Source organism: Taudactylus pleione, unplaced genomic scaffold (genome assembly GCF_031769625.1).
Source record: "Taudactylus pleione unplaced genomic scaffold, aTauple2 ptg000720l, whole genome shotgun sequence".
Classification (NCBI taxonomy): domain Eukaryota; kingdom Metazoa; phylum Chordata; class Amphibia; order Anura; family Myobatrachidae; genus Taudactylus; species Taudactylus pleione.
Genome location: NW_028285122.1, coordinates 2250898 through 2266707, shown reverse-complemented (window position 1 = coordinate 2266707; position 15810 = coordinate 2250898). Strand labels below are relative to the sequence as shown.

The following is a 15810-nucleotide window of genomic DNA, read 5'->3' as shown; positions in this document are numbered from 1 at the left end:
ATAGAGGTCAGGTTTAGCCGCGTAAAGCAGCTATATCCGACCAAAGTGCTGGGCATGATCGTGAAAAGTGATGTTTGGGTGCCCAAACATGTCACTTTTTGCACATTTCAGCTCTCATCCCCCAGGGGCTGCGAGCTGAAATGTAGCGCTGCCAGCTGATCGTGCCCGACAGGAGCAAGAATAGAATTGCTCCGTTGGGCGCGATAGGGGCTGAAAAGTATTGAATTCCGCCCATTGTGTAGTAAAATATTAAAATATGTTAAAACACAGATTGCGCTCCAGGTATGTAAAGATGCAAACGTGACTGTACTAATCAAGTAATACATCTTGCATCATTACTATCAATCCAACTGAGATTTCAGGGTAATAATACACTTCATCAGAGTACATAATCTGACTATGTGTAATGTACTCTGCTGAAAGTAGTATGCTGAAACTTTTTATATTTAATAAAGCAATGGTTTAATCTAAGGCTGCATAATGCTGGGGCTAGTGACCGGGTATTGGAACCTTACACTTTGGTTTATTTCACTTACAGTTTTATGGTATCCTAGAAGTAAATGTTCTATCCAAAGAATAGGAGTCGTAATTCTTGTGGACATACAGTACAGTACCATAAGAGCTGCTCATGTTTATAGATGGAAAATATACTGAAAACAAAATCACCTAAAAAAAATCCCACTAAGAGTGACCAAAGTAATGTGACCGATGTAATGGGACCAATGTAATGGGACCGATGTGGGGATTCCCTGGGACTCGCCTTACACCAGTAAAATGCAGCTAGTATGGGAAAGTACTTATGATTGGCTGGTAGAGACGGGGAGCCCCAATTCCTATAGCTCATAAGGCCATATTCAATTAGGCTGTGAAAAAGTCATTTTCACATGTTTCAATTATCCCCGTACTCAATTTCAAAGACTTTTCGCCGGTGCCAAAAGTCTTTGAAAAAAAATGGGGATAAGTTTTCACCACTGAAATAGGTGGCAAAAAAAAGTGCAGAATTGGGGTTTAGGGGTGCAGGCTTAAAAAATATTGCCTGCACCTCTGGGAAATGTCATTTAAAAATTAACTGTGTCAAAAAACAGTAAAAAAAAAAAATAGGGACACCCCAAAAAAATGTATTTAATTTTGGAGTAAAAAAAAATAAAAAAATGGGGAACACATTTTTAAATAACAAAATTAATTCAGGGGGGTTCCCAAGTATGCGGCAGGTGTTTAAAAGAATGCGGGTGGTAGCAGCACGAGCACTTTTGCAGTATTTTAAAAATGCCCTTTAGGGACTTAAAAATATGCTTACCCCCATTTTCTTGTACCCCAAATTTGATAGGAATAGTTATTTAAAAAAATAAAAAAAATAAGTGCTATTCTTCACCACTTCCGCAAATATGCACCTGCCGCGGCTATTACAAACCCCGACTTCCTTCAGCAGGCAAAAATGGGGGTACCCATAGTGATCCCCCATGTCTGGACATCTTTAGGGGGGTCCCAGGCACATTTGCCGAAAAAATTCACGTTTTTTTTTGTAGATCCAATTTCGCCGGGTCCCGTTTTCGCTCCTTGTAAATTACATAAGGTGATAAGCGGGCGCACGCCCGATACTTTATCCCCACTCTAACCTCCAATGTGGAGCGAAAATTCCAGCACAGACTTTTGCTCCAAATTGAATATCCCCCATAGTTGCAACTGTAATTTACTGTGAGGGCATCAGACCTGGAAAATGGAAAAGAAGATTTTGTAACTACGTCATCTAAAAGCACCCGTATTTATCATAGTATGCATATGTAAGAAATAGGCTACATGAAGTCCTAAATGTTTAGGGTTTCAGTGAAATTGGCCTTTACCCTAAGTGACCACATAAGAAAAGAATATATTGGGGTAATGACCCTCCACCAATCCCAACTAACAAAACGGGTGGTTCCAACTCCTAAATATCTGTGTTCATTGAGAAACTCACCTCTTCCCAATACATAATCCTTCAGTCTGAAGTGTAAATGTAACTGGTGCAGGCTGTGGCTCTTACTGACACAGACTGATGGACAGACTGCGCCAGGGTCCTTATTTGCAGCAGTTTACATTCACGCCCCAATTCTATGGGAATATGGAAACGGGAGAGGAGAGAATGTCTCCTGAATCACATGCAGATCCTCCTATCACAGGGGGTTTATAGCGTCACAATGATGCTCTTCTATAACGTTATACACAGCAGCCAGTATTAGTCCAATTAGCAGAAATTCATTACAGTCATTGGTTCGGGTGACGGTTTCCATCCTCTATAATAAGACCATACGGTAGACAGATTACTTAGCTCCACATTGTTTGGTTGTTCTGCTTACCGGAGACAGAATGAAATTGATTGCGAAACCCAAAATAGAGAACGGGTACAGTACCAATAAGATCTAAGGAAACATGATAAAAGGTGATTACTGCTGATAACAGGAGATAATGGCAGTGTGTTTGTGTGTGTTTGTGTGTGTGTGTGTGTGTGTGCGAGAGAGTGTTTATGTGTGAGTCCGAGAGTATGTATGTGTGTGTGTCAGTGTGTGAGTGTGTGTGTTAGGGGATCGTGTGTGTGAGCGAGATAGTGTGTATGTGTGATTGTGTGTGTGTCAGTGTGTGAGTGTGTGTGTTAGGGGATCGTGTGTGAGCGAGATAGTGTGTATGTGTGATTGTGTGTGTGTCAGTATGTGAGTGTGTGTGTTAGGGGATCGTGTGTGTGAGCGAGATAGTGTGTATGTGTGATTGTGTGTGTGTCAGTGTGTGAGTGTGTGTGTTAGGGGATCGTGTGTGTGAGCAAGAGAGTGTGTATGTGTGATTGTGTGTGTGTCAGTGTGTGAGTGTGTGTGTGTTAGGGGATCATGTGTGTGAGCGAGATAGTTTGTATGTGTGATTGTGTGTGTGTCAGTGTGTGAGTGTGTGTGTTAGGGGATCGTGTGTGTGAGCGAGATAGTGTGTATGTGTGATTGTGTGTGTGTCAGTGTGTGAGTGTGTGTGTTAGGGGATCGTGTGTGTGAGCGAGAGAGTGTGTATGTGTGATTGTGTGTGTGTCAGTGTGTGAGTGTGTGTGTTAGGGGATCGTGTGTGTGAGCAAGAGAGTGTGTATGTGTGATTGTGTGTGTGTCAGTGTATGAGTGTGTGTGTTAGGGGATTGTGTGTGTGAGCGAGATAGTGTGTATGTGTGATTGTGTGTGTGTCAGTGTGTGAGTGTGTGTGTTAGGGGATCGTGTGTGTGAGCGAGATAGTGTGTACGTGTGATTGTGTGTGTGTCAGTGTGTGAGTGTGTGTGTTAGGGGATCGTGTGTGTGAGCGAGATAGTGTGTATGTGTGATTGTGTGTGTCAGTGTGTGAGTGTGTGTGTTAGGGGATCGTGTGTGTGAGCGAGATAGTGTGTATGTGTGATTGTGTGTGTGTCAGTGGGTGATTGTGTGTGTTAGGGGATCGTGTGTGTGAGCGAGAGAGTGTGTATGTGTGATTGTGTGTGTTAGTGTGTATGTGAGCAAGAGAGAGTGTGTATGTGTGATTGTATATGTGTGTATAAGAGCCTGTAAGGAATAATGTATAAATATGTAGGAAGGACAAAGTGGAGGGAACAGTCCTAATGATATCTTTACAGAATATGGAGATAATTTACTTCTAGTTTAAGCACAATTTACTGTACCTACTTTTTCTACACATCCGCAGTGTAATCCCCCCACCCCCATCTAATACTATATGGTCCATGCTGTGGTTACTGCTCGTGTAGTGGGGTCTTACCAGTCCGTTAATAAGAGACATGATGACATTCATTCTGCAACCTGTGAGAAATGGAGAGAAGAATAAACATCCCCATTATGACATGAATACCAGTCCGTACATGGAATATCAAGTAATACAGTACATGTAGAGATTATAGATATACAGTACATGTAGAGATTATAGATATACATAGATATACAGTATTGGGGCATATTGCACATTATGTTCTTTTGAGGTTAGGTTATAATTCTGCCTACACAGGTCAATGCAATATTAATTACACTCAGGAAACCAGATCGGGGCTGGTGTAGTTTCATTAACATGTACAGTACATCCTCTATGAACCTGTGAGCAGGAAAGCAATTACCTGTGCAGTCCAGGCGCTCCTGGGAGAGGAGATTGGCAAGCAAAAGGCATTTGTCTACATCTGCATATACTGTAGATTACTTGAGAATGGTCTTTTGGCACTAAAACAGCGTGGGGTATTCAAACAGCAGTCTGGTCAAAAGATGTGAATTAACATAAGCAGGGATCAAAGACCTCACCATATTTTATTTGGTTTTTATATAAACTTGATATTTCTGTAACAGCTAAGGAGTACATTTACTAATGTGAGAGTTATTAGATGTGGAGATGTTGCCCATTGCAACCAATCAGATTCTAGCTATTATCTTCTAGAAGGTGCTAGTTAAATGTTAAGTAGAATCTGATTGGTTGCTTTGGGCAACATCTCCACTTCTAAAGACTCTGACTTAAGTAAAACCCCTTTTACACCAGAGCTAAAACCTGGGTTATTGCAGGATAAACCTGGGTAGCTTCTTGATGTAAAAGGGGACAGGGTTGGATTACCGGGTTGAATAACCCGGCAATCTAACCCAGGTATCTTGGAGGGTTTAACATGGGAATGCAGTGTAAACGTTGTGATCCGGGTCACGATAACCTGGATCGTGCCGCATGGCTTCCGAATGCCCGGCTAAAGTGGTGCTTGGAGATAACGTCATTGACAAGCATCCACTTCAATGTCGGAAGAGCCGGGTCACTGCAGACCTGTCTCCGGTGTGAACGGTGCCAACTCGGGAATATCCTGGGTCGTGCAAGTGAAATTCCAGGTCTGATCTGGATTGGAACCCTGTTCCAACCTCTGGGTCAGACCCAGAATTTAGGTATAAAAGCGGTATTCATTTACCCCTATGAGTTCCCAAAATCATAGAAAATTACCTAAAGTCTGTTGCTGGACTGGTGTGATTCGGGCGCATCAAGAAGGTATGGTTTGGGAGAATTAGAAATCAAACCAATCACACCCCCCCAAGCAGTAATATTTGCTTTTATTGTAAAGCTGAAATAATAGAGATTAATGTGAACATACCAAATTTCATGTGACAATTACTCATGGGAAACAATGTACAGTTATTTGTACTCACTGTAGGTCTAAAATTATGTGGGCGGCCCTGGTATGGACCCCAGGGTTAATTAACAAGCCAGCCAGTCATCAGGAACTTGTTCGTGGCATCACATAGTGTGAGAAAAGCTGATAAAAGTTATGGGAGCAATTTGCACAGTGTCAGACTTGGGGGATGAATTCTAAGTTGAAGCCGGGATCTGCATTTCCTGCCGATAACCCTCAGGCCAGACTCAGTGGAGTGTAAATTCTGTGGAAGTTTTGGTTGTTTGTGTATGTAATCTAAGATCCTTTTTAGTTACATAATTTCTGTAACTAAACATTCCTTTGTAAATAAAATGTTCCTTTTTTAAGTCTATTCTCAAATATGCTCCAGATCCCAGTCTTTGAGGAAGCAATAGATCATTAAGGATATGCCATATAGTATCTATTACACTGCACAACAATGAAAATGTTTCCGATGTGAAGTTACTTCTAATTGATGTCAGCATGCAAAGAATATATATGACATTTAAAACTCTCAATTAGCTCTGAGTTCCGAGATATAGCCCATGTATGACGATGTAGGGGTATTCCTAGTGACGTTGGCAGAATGGAGAGAATCTTACCAGCAATCTGCGTTCTGCGCAGAGGGGGCGGGGTCTAATGACCCAATTAAATGAATCAATTATTTGTCCCCTCCCCTATTCAATTATATGCGATTCACGGGATTACCCACACAAGATACCTGTGGTGCACTGAGTGACAGCATAGGGAGCGATTCCACCAAGACATCTCAGCAATGGAACAAAGATATCAGGGGAGGTGACAGTGACAAGAGATGCCCCAGAGGAGGAGTACAAGCGCCAAGCAAAGAGAAAGCACCCCCATGTATAGGCCACTATAGTACATAGTACTTTCCTATGCTGTATGTTTGTTTCCTATGCTGTATGTTTGTATCCTATGCTGTATGTTTGTTTCCCATGCTGTATGTTTGTTTCCTATGCTGTATGTGTGTTTCCTATGATGTATGTTTGTTTCCTATGCTGTATTTATGTTTCCTATGCTGTATGTTTGTTTCCTATGCTGTAAGTCTGTTTCCTATGCTGTATGTTTGTATCCTATGCTGTATGTTTGTTTCCTATGCTGTATGTTTGTATCCTATGCTGTATGTTTGTCTCCTATGCTGTATGTTTGTATCCTATGCTGTATGTTTATATCCTATGCTGTATGTTTGTATCCTATGCTGTATGTGTGTTTCCTATGATGTATGTTTGTATCCTATGCTGTATGTGTGTTTCCTATGCTGTATGTGTGTTTCCTATGCTGTATGTTTGTATCCTATGCTGTATGTGTGTTTCCTATGCTGTATGTTTGTATCTGTATGCTGTATGTTTGTATCCTATGCTGTATGTGTGTTTCCTATGCTGTATGTTTGTATCCTATGCTGTATGTTTGTTTCCTATGCTGTATGTTTGTTTCCTATGCTGTATGTTTGTCTCCTATGCTGTATGTTTGTATCCTATGCTGTATGTTTATATCCTATGCTGTATGTTTGTATCCTATGCTGTATGTGTGTTTCCTATGATGTATGTTTGTATCCTATGCTGTATGTGTGTTTCCTATGCTGTATGTGTGTTTCCTATGCTGTATGTTTGTATCCTATGCTGTATGTGTGTTTCCTATGCTGTATGTTTGTATCTGTATGCTGTATGTTTGTATCCTATGCTGTATGTGTGTTTCCTATGCTGTATGTTTGTATCCTATGCTGTATGTTTGTTTCCTATGCTGTATGTTTGTTTCCTATGCTGTATGTTTGTTTCCTATGCTGTATGTTTGTATCCTATGCTGTATGTCTGTTTCCTATGCTGTATGTTTGTTTCCTATGCTGTATGTTTGTTTCCTATACTCTATGTTTGTTTCCTATGCTGTATGTTTGTTTCCTATGCTGTATGTTTGTATCCTATGCTGTATGCTTGTATCCTATGCTGTATGTTTGTTTCCTATGCTGTATGTTTGTTTCCTATGCTGTATGTGTGTTTCGTATGCTGTATGTTTTTTTCCTATGCTGTAAGTTTGTTTTGTTTTGAATAAAATATCAGATTATGATGACTCTGCCACGGGCGTCAGCCATTCCTCCTTGCAAGCCGGTCACCACGTCTCTTCCCACGTCGGAGGTTTCAAGGTCTGTTTCTGCGGTGGCTCACACGTCTTCCTTAGTTCCAGGCTTTGAAGTCTCTGATGGTCCAGGTGGCGAGGTGTCCATGGTTCATTCGTTGCCTGCTTTGGGACAGGAAGATACGGCACCGGTATGTGAAGCTGTGGCGTCGTCAAGGGAGAAGTCTGCTGAAGCGGTTCCGCTTCCATCTGGTTCCGGTGAGTATGAAACTCCTTTGTCTTCTTCTGACTCTTCTTCTTCTTCATCTCACTCTTCTGGTTCCCCCGCTCGCCCCCGTAAAATTGCTAGAATGGTTGCGCGGCGGCTGGCGAAAAAGTCAGGTACCGAGACTAGGAAGTCTGATGAGTCAGGGGCAAAAGCGCAGGAGGCAGGGGCAGATACAGTGCATTGCGCGAATACTGCGGTGCTATGAGGCTTGCGGAAAAGTGTAAAAGGCAAGATTCGCAAGGGTAAATTTGTAGACCCTTTTACACTCACAGATGAAATGAAGAAAGGCTTGGCACAGGCTAAAAAATTGGGAGGTATAGGGGAAGATGCTTTTTGCAGCTTTAATACTTGGTTGAAAGGCTTGCTCATATTTGCGACATGTTATTTGGAGACCAGGGCGCAGGAGCACGTTAACATTCTCAGGTATCTCTTTTTAGTGCTCGACATGTTCTTCAGGTCTCGTAACTTGGCATGGCGTGAATATGATTCACAATTTAGGAAAAAACATGACGGTTCTTCTGTTATTCCTTTCGGGGTTAAGGATGTGGAAGTATGGTTAGAGGTCTCACAACTATACAACCAACAGCAAGGGGTCGACAGGAGTGGGGAGAGAGAAATGTTTTGCCTATAACGACTCCAAATGTACTAGGGGGTCGGGGTGTCGCTTTTGGCACACCTGTCGTCTCTGCGGAGGTGAGCATCCGGCCAGGGACTGCCGACGTGGGGCAGGAGGTATTTCCAAGGACCGTGCCGAGGGACCCAAGAGTGCTAGTTAAGGCTTGTTCTCCAGTCCGTTTAGATTCTCTTATTAGATGGTTACATTTATACCCATGTAGAGAGGATGCACTTTTTCTTTTCGAGGGTTTTTCAGTAGGTTTTCGTTTACTCTTTATTGGTCCAGGAAGAAGTGACGTTTGTTCTGACCTCCTTTTTTCTGCGCAGTCCTTATTTAGAGTTTTAGGTGTTCCCGTTGCTAATGAGAAGACAGAGGGTCCGTCTGTTTGTTTATCTTATTTGGGAATTGAGATAGACACGATAGAGGGCTGTTGTAGACTTCCCATTGATAAGGTCGAGAAACTGCATGGTCTTACTGGTGTCTGCTTAGCAGAGGATTCAGTAAGGTTACGTAGAGTTCAGTCTCTCCTCGGCTCCTTAAATTTTGCTTGCCGTATTATTTCCGTGGGTAGGGTTTTTTGTAGGATATTGGAGAGGGCAACAGCTGGAGTGGTTCGGCCGCATCACTACGTTCGCCTGTCCGTGGAGATAAAGGAGGATCTTCGTATGTGGAATAGGTTTTTGATGCACTTTAATGGTGAACGCATTTGGCCTTCACCTCCTTTGGCGAACAGCTCGTTGCAACTTTTTACGGATGCGGCCGGATCGTCCGGTTTTGGGGCCTTTTTCAATGGGGAATGGTGCGCGGCTCCGTGGCCGTTAGCTTGGCGCGAGGAGGGTTTGACGGACAACTTGTTGCTGCTGGAACTTTTTCCCATTGTCAGTTGAACTCTGGTCCGTGCGACTGAGCAACTGTCATGTAGTATTTTGGTGCGACAATTTGGGTGTGGTTCATGCCATCAACAACCTGCGTTCGTCTTCACATTTTGTTTTGCGTTTGCTCCGGCATTTAGTTTTGCACTGTTTAGAGTTTAATATTAGATTCAGGGCGAAGCATGTACCAGGTGTATGTAATGACATTGCAGATGCGCTGTCCCGTTTTCAATTTGATCGCTTCCGGGTGCTGGTGCCGTCGGCTTCTAACGTTGGTTTGGTATGCCCCTCGTTTGTGTGGCAGATTATCAGGCCGGCTTAGAAGGTTTGGCGTTAAAGTCACTTGCTCCATCGACTTTCCGGGCTTACTCAGCCGCTTGGCGGGATTGGTGCACGCATTGTGCTCTCCCGGACGTGGAGGGTAAGTCTCCGGAACAGTTGATTTCATCTTTTGTTTGGCTTAGGTATCAGCAGGGCAGATCTAGAGCGTTTATGGGTTCCGCGCTTGCTGGTATCTCCTTTTTCTGCAAGTTAAAAGGTTTACATGATCCCACCAAGGCTTTCGTGTTAGTGAAGGCTTTGAGGGGTTGGGCTAAGGGGTTGCCAGCACGGTCCGACTCTCGTCGGCCAGTTGATTTGCAGCTTTTGTCTGGCTTGTTGACATCAATGGAGAAGATAGCGGTTGATACGTATGAAACTTTTCTTTTTAGGCTTGCTTTTGCGGTAGCATTTTTTGGGGCGTTTCGTGTTAGCGAGGTAGTGTATAGCAATAAAACTTCCACAGTTTCTGGTCTTTTGTTAAAGGACATTGTTTTTCGTGACTCAGCAGTACTTTGCAAGCTGCGTTTCTCCAAAACAGATCAAAGGGCAGGGGGAAATGGGATAAGAATAGGGATTTAGACAGCTGTCCAGTGCAGTTAGCTGCAAGGTTTATGGAGTTACGTCCTAGTGGGAGTGCTCAATGGCTAATTCATGCGGACGGCACTCCTCTAACCAAGTTTCAATTTGCAGCAGTTTTTAAGAAAGGTTTGTTGGAGTTGGGTTTGAATCCTTCAGAGTATGGCACGCATTCTTTTCGTATTGGCGCTGCTACTTGTGCGGCCCTCTCAGGGGCGTCTGTGCAGGACATTCAGAATGTGGGGCGCTGGAAGTCAGCTGCGTATAAAAAGTACGTGCGTTGCGATAAGTTATAGTGGCGCACCCTGCGTAACCCGAAAACGTTGCTTACCTGCCAATTGGTCAACGGTTAGCGTTGAGCAATTGGGTGTGTGAAGAGATTTTTAATTTTTCCTCCCGTTAGCCATGATTTGACCCATTTGGTTCACGGGCAGGTTTTTTGGTTTTTCTTCTTCACTCGGGTTCCTGTTTTTTCCCCAGTTCTGCATCCCTGCTAGTCAGTTGCTATGTGTTACTAAAGTTGTGTCCGTTGGAATTGGGTTTGGTGCGGTTCTCACGGTTAGGTTTTCTCTTTTTCCACAGCATTGGCGGAAGAAGAGGGGCAGGTGTGGCTACTTGGTCACTCATATATTTTTTGGGCGGAAAAATATGTGTTGTCCCAAAGACAGGTTTTGTGGCCTCGCAGGTTTAGAGTGTGTTGGATTGGTGTAAGGGGCTTGCGTGTGGATTCTGTTTTGGCACTGATAGTTTCATCGGTGGCGAAGTGGGGAGTTCCGAAAATATTGGTTTTACATGTCGGTGGCAATGATGTGGGTCAGTTGAAAGGTGTGGAACTGATTGTCAGGATTCGTGAAGTGATGGACGAGATCTGTTTGCGGTGGCCTACTATTCGGATTGTATGGTCTGAGATGATGCCTCGTTTGACATGCAGGGGAGTGCGCAAGTATGGTGCTTTGGAGAGAGCGCGTAAGAAAGCCAATGTTGCGATTGCCAGGCATGTGGAAAAAATTGAAGGAATTTTGGTGAGTCATGGCTTTTTGGTTGGCGATATTGGGAAGTTCCTTTGTCATGATGGTGTGTATTTGAATGCTTTGGGGACCAGTTTGTTTGTGAAGGATTTATTCTCATTTTTGGTGTAGTTTTTGGGTGGTGGGCCAGTCTTTCCTTAGGGCCTGGCTTTGGCGGGAGTTCGCTGCAACTCAGTGGCTTTAGGTGGCGTAAGACAACTTTGTGGGGGCACTGTCCCTCATTGCCCCTTGCGATTTTGTCCTTCTCTTTGCGGGGGGACCCGGGTGCTCTTTTTGTGCGAAAGCACCTCGGATTGGCCCAGGAGGGAAGTGAGACTCTCACATCGTTAGTACGTCTTGAAGGGGGGTCGTTTAGTCATCCTCCAAGTATTGATCAAGGTGAAAGCTAGAACTGAGTTGCAGCGTCTCTTGGCCACCCTGGTTAGGTTGATTGAATTTAATTTATAAATAAAAAGCTGTGAACTTTTTTAGCCAAGCTCTGGTGTCTGTGTCTTTATTTATTTGTAATTTAAGTTAAGTAAGCTAATCAGGTGTTAAGGTATTGTGAAGCAGTAAACCAATGCAGATCTTAAAGACATATAAATACTACTAACGTTTAACTAAATACAACATTCGTTTCTTCACCTTCAAAACATAAAAAAAACCTTCTTTTCTGTACTAAACCTACGCTGACACGTCCCCAGCCTCCTATATTCTGCCCCTCGGAAGCACCTGATGGAATCTGTATTCTGGTGGAGATATAAGAATGTTTGGAATATTGCGCTGTTATAATAATAACAACTTATGCACATGACAGATGCTGACATTATAATCTACGTACATAAGGCCCTCTATGATGTCAGCATTATGTACAGCCCGAGTGACAGATAGTAACATTCCTCTCCCCTCCGGTGTCACCTCACTGCTCACACACATGAATGGGACATAGGACAGTCATTTATTCCATATGCCACCATCAGAAGACCCCGCTTGTCTCTGTACTCACCAGCCGGGAGCTGCTCTGTCTGGTAAGTTTGGTAGCACAATGCGAGATGTCTGACAGAGAAAGTGAAAGTATGAGGACAGCAATGAGTATACGGTATACACAGCTTCTCTGCTTATCACGCCCTCAGGACTAGTAAAACATTAAAGCAGAAGTTCTACTTCTCTCCTGGTGCGTCTTAGGGGCTCATTCTGAGTTGAGAGCAAAATAAAAGTAAAGAGTAATTTTTGCATCTGAGCAAATCCATGCTGCACTGCGGGGGGGCATAGGTGTCCAATTTCAGGTCGGTGTTTCAGGGGGCATGGCGGCGGCAATGATTGGTGGTGAAGGGGCATGGCGATGCGACATGCCCCTTTACCACCCATCATTGCTGTTGCTATGCCCCCTGATACACCGTCCTCAAAGTAGGCACGTATGCCTCTGTCCCCCGTGCAGTGCAGCATGGAATTGCCCAGGAGCAAAATTACTCTTTTTTTTTGCTTTGCTCCCAACTGCACAACCCCTCTATACAACGATGACACTTCCGGCATTGTAAATCAGGGGGGGTGCTACTACAACGTGATTCAGGGCGAATTGCGTCATTGAACCCACTTCGATAGACCGCTCACTATCACTCTAAAGTGGATGGCTGCCATAGGGAATTTCATCCAGTGGCCCCCGAACCCTGAGACTTGCCATCCCCTGGGGGGGACCTGGAGTGGAACCCATTATTTGGTAGCCTCCCGGGTATTGCGGGAGAGTTGGCAATTCTGGGCAGAGGTAAGATGTGTCCTAGCGTAAACTGCAGTGTAATAATAAAGCTGCCCAGCATGTGTGTGATACATACAGAGCAGCCAGTAATTACCCTGCATGCACACATAATACATGTATGTGCTCCCTGCAGTGTAATAATAAAGCTGCCCAGCATGTGTTGGATACATACAGAGAAGCCAGTAATTACCCTGCATGTACACATAATACATGTATGTGCCCCCTGTAGTGTAATAATAAAGCTGCCCAGCATGTGTTGGATACATACAGAGAAGCCAGTAAGTACCCTGCATGCACACATAATACATGTATGTGCCCCCTGTAGTGTAATAATAAAGCTGTACAGCATGTGTGGGATACATACAGAAGCAGCCAGTAATTACCCTGCATGCACACATAATACATGTATGTGCTCCCTGCCTTGTAATAATAAAGCTGCCCAGCATGTGTGGGATACATATAGAGCAGCCTGTAATTACCCTTCATGCACACATAATACATGTATGTGCCCCCTGCAGTGTAATAATAAAGCTGCCCAGCATGTGTGGGATACATACAGAGCAGCCTGTAATTACCCTGCATGCACACATAATACATGTATGTGCCCCCTGCAGTGCAATAATTAAGCTGTTCAGCATGTGTGGGATACATACCGAGCAGCCAATAATCGCCCAGCATGCACACATACTACATGTATGTGCCCCCTGCAGTGCAAAAATTAAGCTGCCCTGCATGTGTGGGATACATACAGACCAGCCAGTAATTACCCTGCATGCACACATAATACATGTATGTGCCCCCTGCAGTCTAATAATAAAGCTGCCCAGCATGTGTGGGATACATACAGAGCAGCCAGTAATTACCCTGCATGCACACATAATACATGTATGTGCCCCCTGCAGTCTAATAATAAAGCTGCCCGGCATGTGTGGGATACATACAGAACAGCAAGTAATTACCCTGCATGTACACATAATACATGTATGTGCCCCCTGCAGTGTAATAATAAAGCTGTACAGCATGTGTGGGATACATACAGAGCAGCCAGTAATTACCCTGCATGCACACATAATACATGTATGTGCCCCCTGCAGTGTAATAATAAAGCTGCCCAGCATGTGTGGGATACATACAGAGCAGCCTGTAATTACCCTGCATGTACACATACTACATGTATGTGCCCCCTGCAGTGCAATAATTAAGCTGTTCAGCATGTGTGGGATACATACCGAGCAGCCAATAATCGCCCAGCATGCACACATACTACATGTATGTGCCCCCTGCAGTGCAAAAATTAAGCTGCCCTGCATGTGTGGGATACATACAGACCAGCCAGTAATTACCCTGCATGCACACATAATACATGTATGTGCCCCTTGCAGTGTAATAATAAAGCTGTACAGCATGTGTGGGATACATACAGAGCAGCCAGTAATTACCCTGCATGCACACATAATACATGTTTGTGCCCCCTGCAGTCTAATAATAAAGCTGCCCGGCATGTGTGGGATACATACAGAACAGCAAGTAATTACCCTGCATGTACACATAATACATGTATGTGTCCCCTGCATTGTAATAATAATGCTTCCCAGCATGTGTGGGATACATTCAGAGCAGCCAGTAATTACCCTGCATGTACACATAATACATGTATGTGCCCCCTGCAGTCTAATAATAAAGCTGTCCAGCATGTGTGGGATACATACAGAGCAGCCAGTAATTACCCTGCATGCACACATAATACATGTATGTGCCCCTTGCAGTGTAATAATAAAGCTGTACAGCATGTGTGGGATACATACAGAGCAGCCAGTAATTACCCTGCATGCACACATAATACATGTTTGTGCCCCCTGCAGTCTAATAATAAAGCTGCCCGGCATGTGTGGGATACATACAGAACAGCAAGTAATTACCCTGCATGTACACATAATACATGCATGTGCCCCCTGCAGTGTAATAATAAAGCTGTACAGCATGTGTGGGATACATACAGAGCAGCCAGTAATTACCCTGCATGCACACATAATACATGTATGTGCCCCCTGCAGTCTAATAATAAAGCTGCCCGGCATGTGTGGGATACATACAGAACAGCAAGTAATTACCCTGCATGTACACATAATACATGTATGTGCCCCTTGCAGTGTAATAATAGAGCTGTACAGCATGTGTGGGATACATACAGAGCAGCCAGTAATTACCCTGCATGTACACATAATACATGTATGTGCCCCCTGCAGTCTAATAATAAAGCTGCCCAGCATGTGTGGGATACATACAGAACAGCAAGTAATTACCCTGCATGCACACATAATACATGTATGTGCCCCCTGCAGTCTAATAATAAAGCTGCCCGGCATGTGTGGGATACATACAGAACAGCCAGTAATTACCCTGCATGCAAACATAATACATGTATGTGCCCCCTGCAGTGTAATAATAAAGCTGCCCGGCATGTGTGGGATACATACAGAACAGCCAGTAATTACCCTGCTTGCACACATAATACATGTATGTGCCCCCTGCAGTCTAATAATAAAGCTGCCCAGCATGTGTTGGATACATACAGAGCAGCCAGTAATTAACCTGCATGTACACATAATACATGTATGTGCCCCCTGCAGTGTAATAATAAAGCTGCCCGGCATGTGTGGGATACATACAGAGCAGCCAGTAATTAACCTGCATGTACACATAATACATGTATGTGCCCCCTGCAGTCTAATAATAAAGCTGCCCGGCATGTGTGGGATACATACAGAACAGCAAGTAATTACCCTGCATGTACACATAATACATGTATATGCCCCCTGCAGTGTAATAATAAAGCTGCCCAGCATGTGTGGGATACATACAGAGCAGCCAGTAATTAACCTGCATGTACACATAATACATGTATGTGCCCCCTGCAGTGTAATAATAAAGCTGTACAGCATGTGTGGGATACATACAGAGCAGCCAGTAATTACCCTGCATGCACACATAATACATGTATGTGCCCCCTGCAGTCTAATAATAAAGCTGCCCGGCATGTGTGGGATACATACAGAACAGCAAGTAATTACCCTGCATGTACACATAATACATGTATGTGCCCCCTGGAGTCTAATAATAAAGCTGCCCGGCATGTGTGTGATACATACTGAACAGCAAGTAATTACCC

General features: G+C 43.9%; 1 protein-coding gene across 1 annotated transcript in view; it reads right to left on the bottom strand.

Moving 5' to 3' along the window:
* Positions 1-15810, bottom strand: part of LOC148477398 (uncharacterized) — a 124266-nt gene that overhangs the window by 31051 nt on the left and 77405 nt on the right. Inside the window, exons 12-13 of the mRNA XM_088456809.1 lie at positions 3751-3791; positions 2334-2396 (exon numbers count right to left, since the gene is read on the bottom strand). Of these exons, the coding sequence (XP_088312935.1) occupies positions 2334-2396; positions 3751-3791 (104 nt within the window). The remainder of the gene's footprint in view (positions 1-2333; positions 2397-3750; positions 3792-15810) is intronic.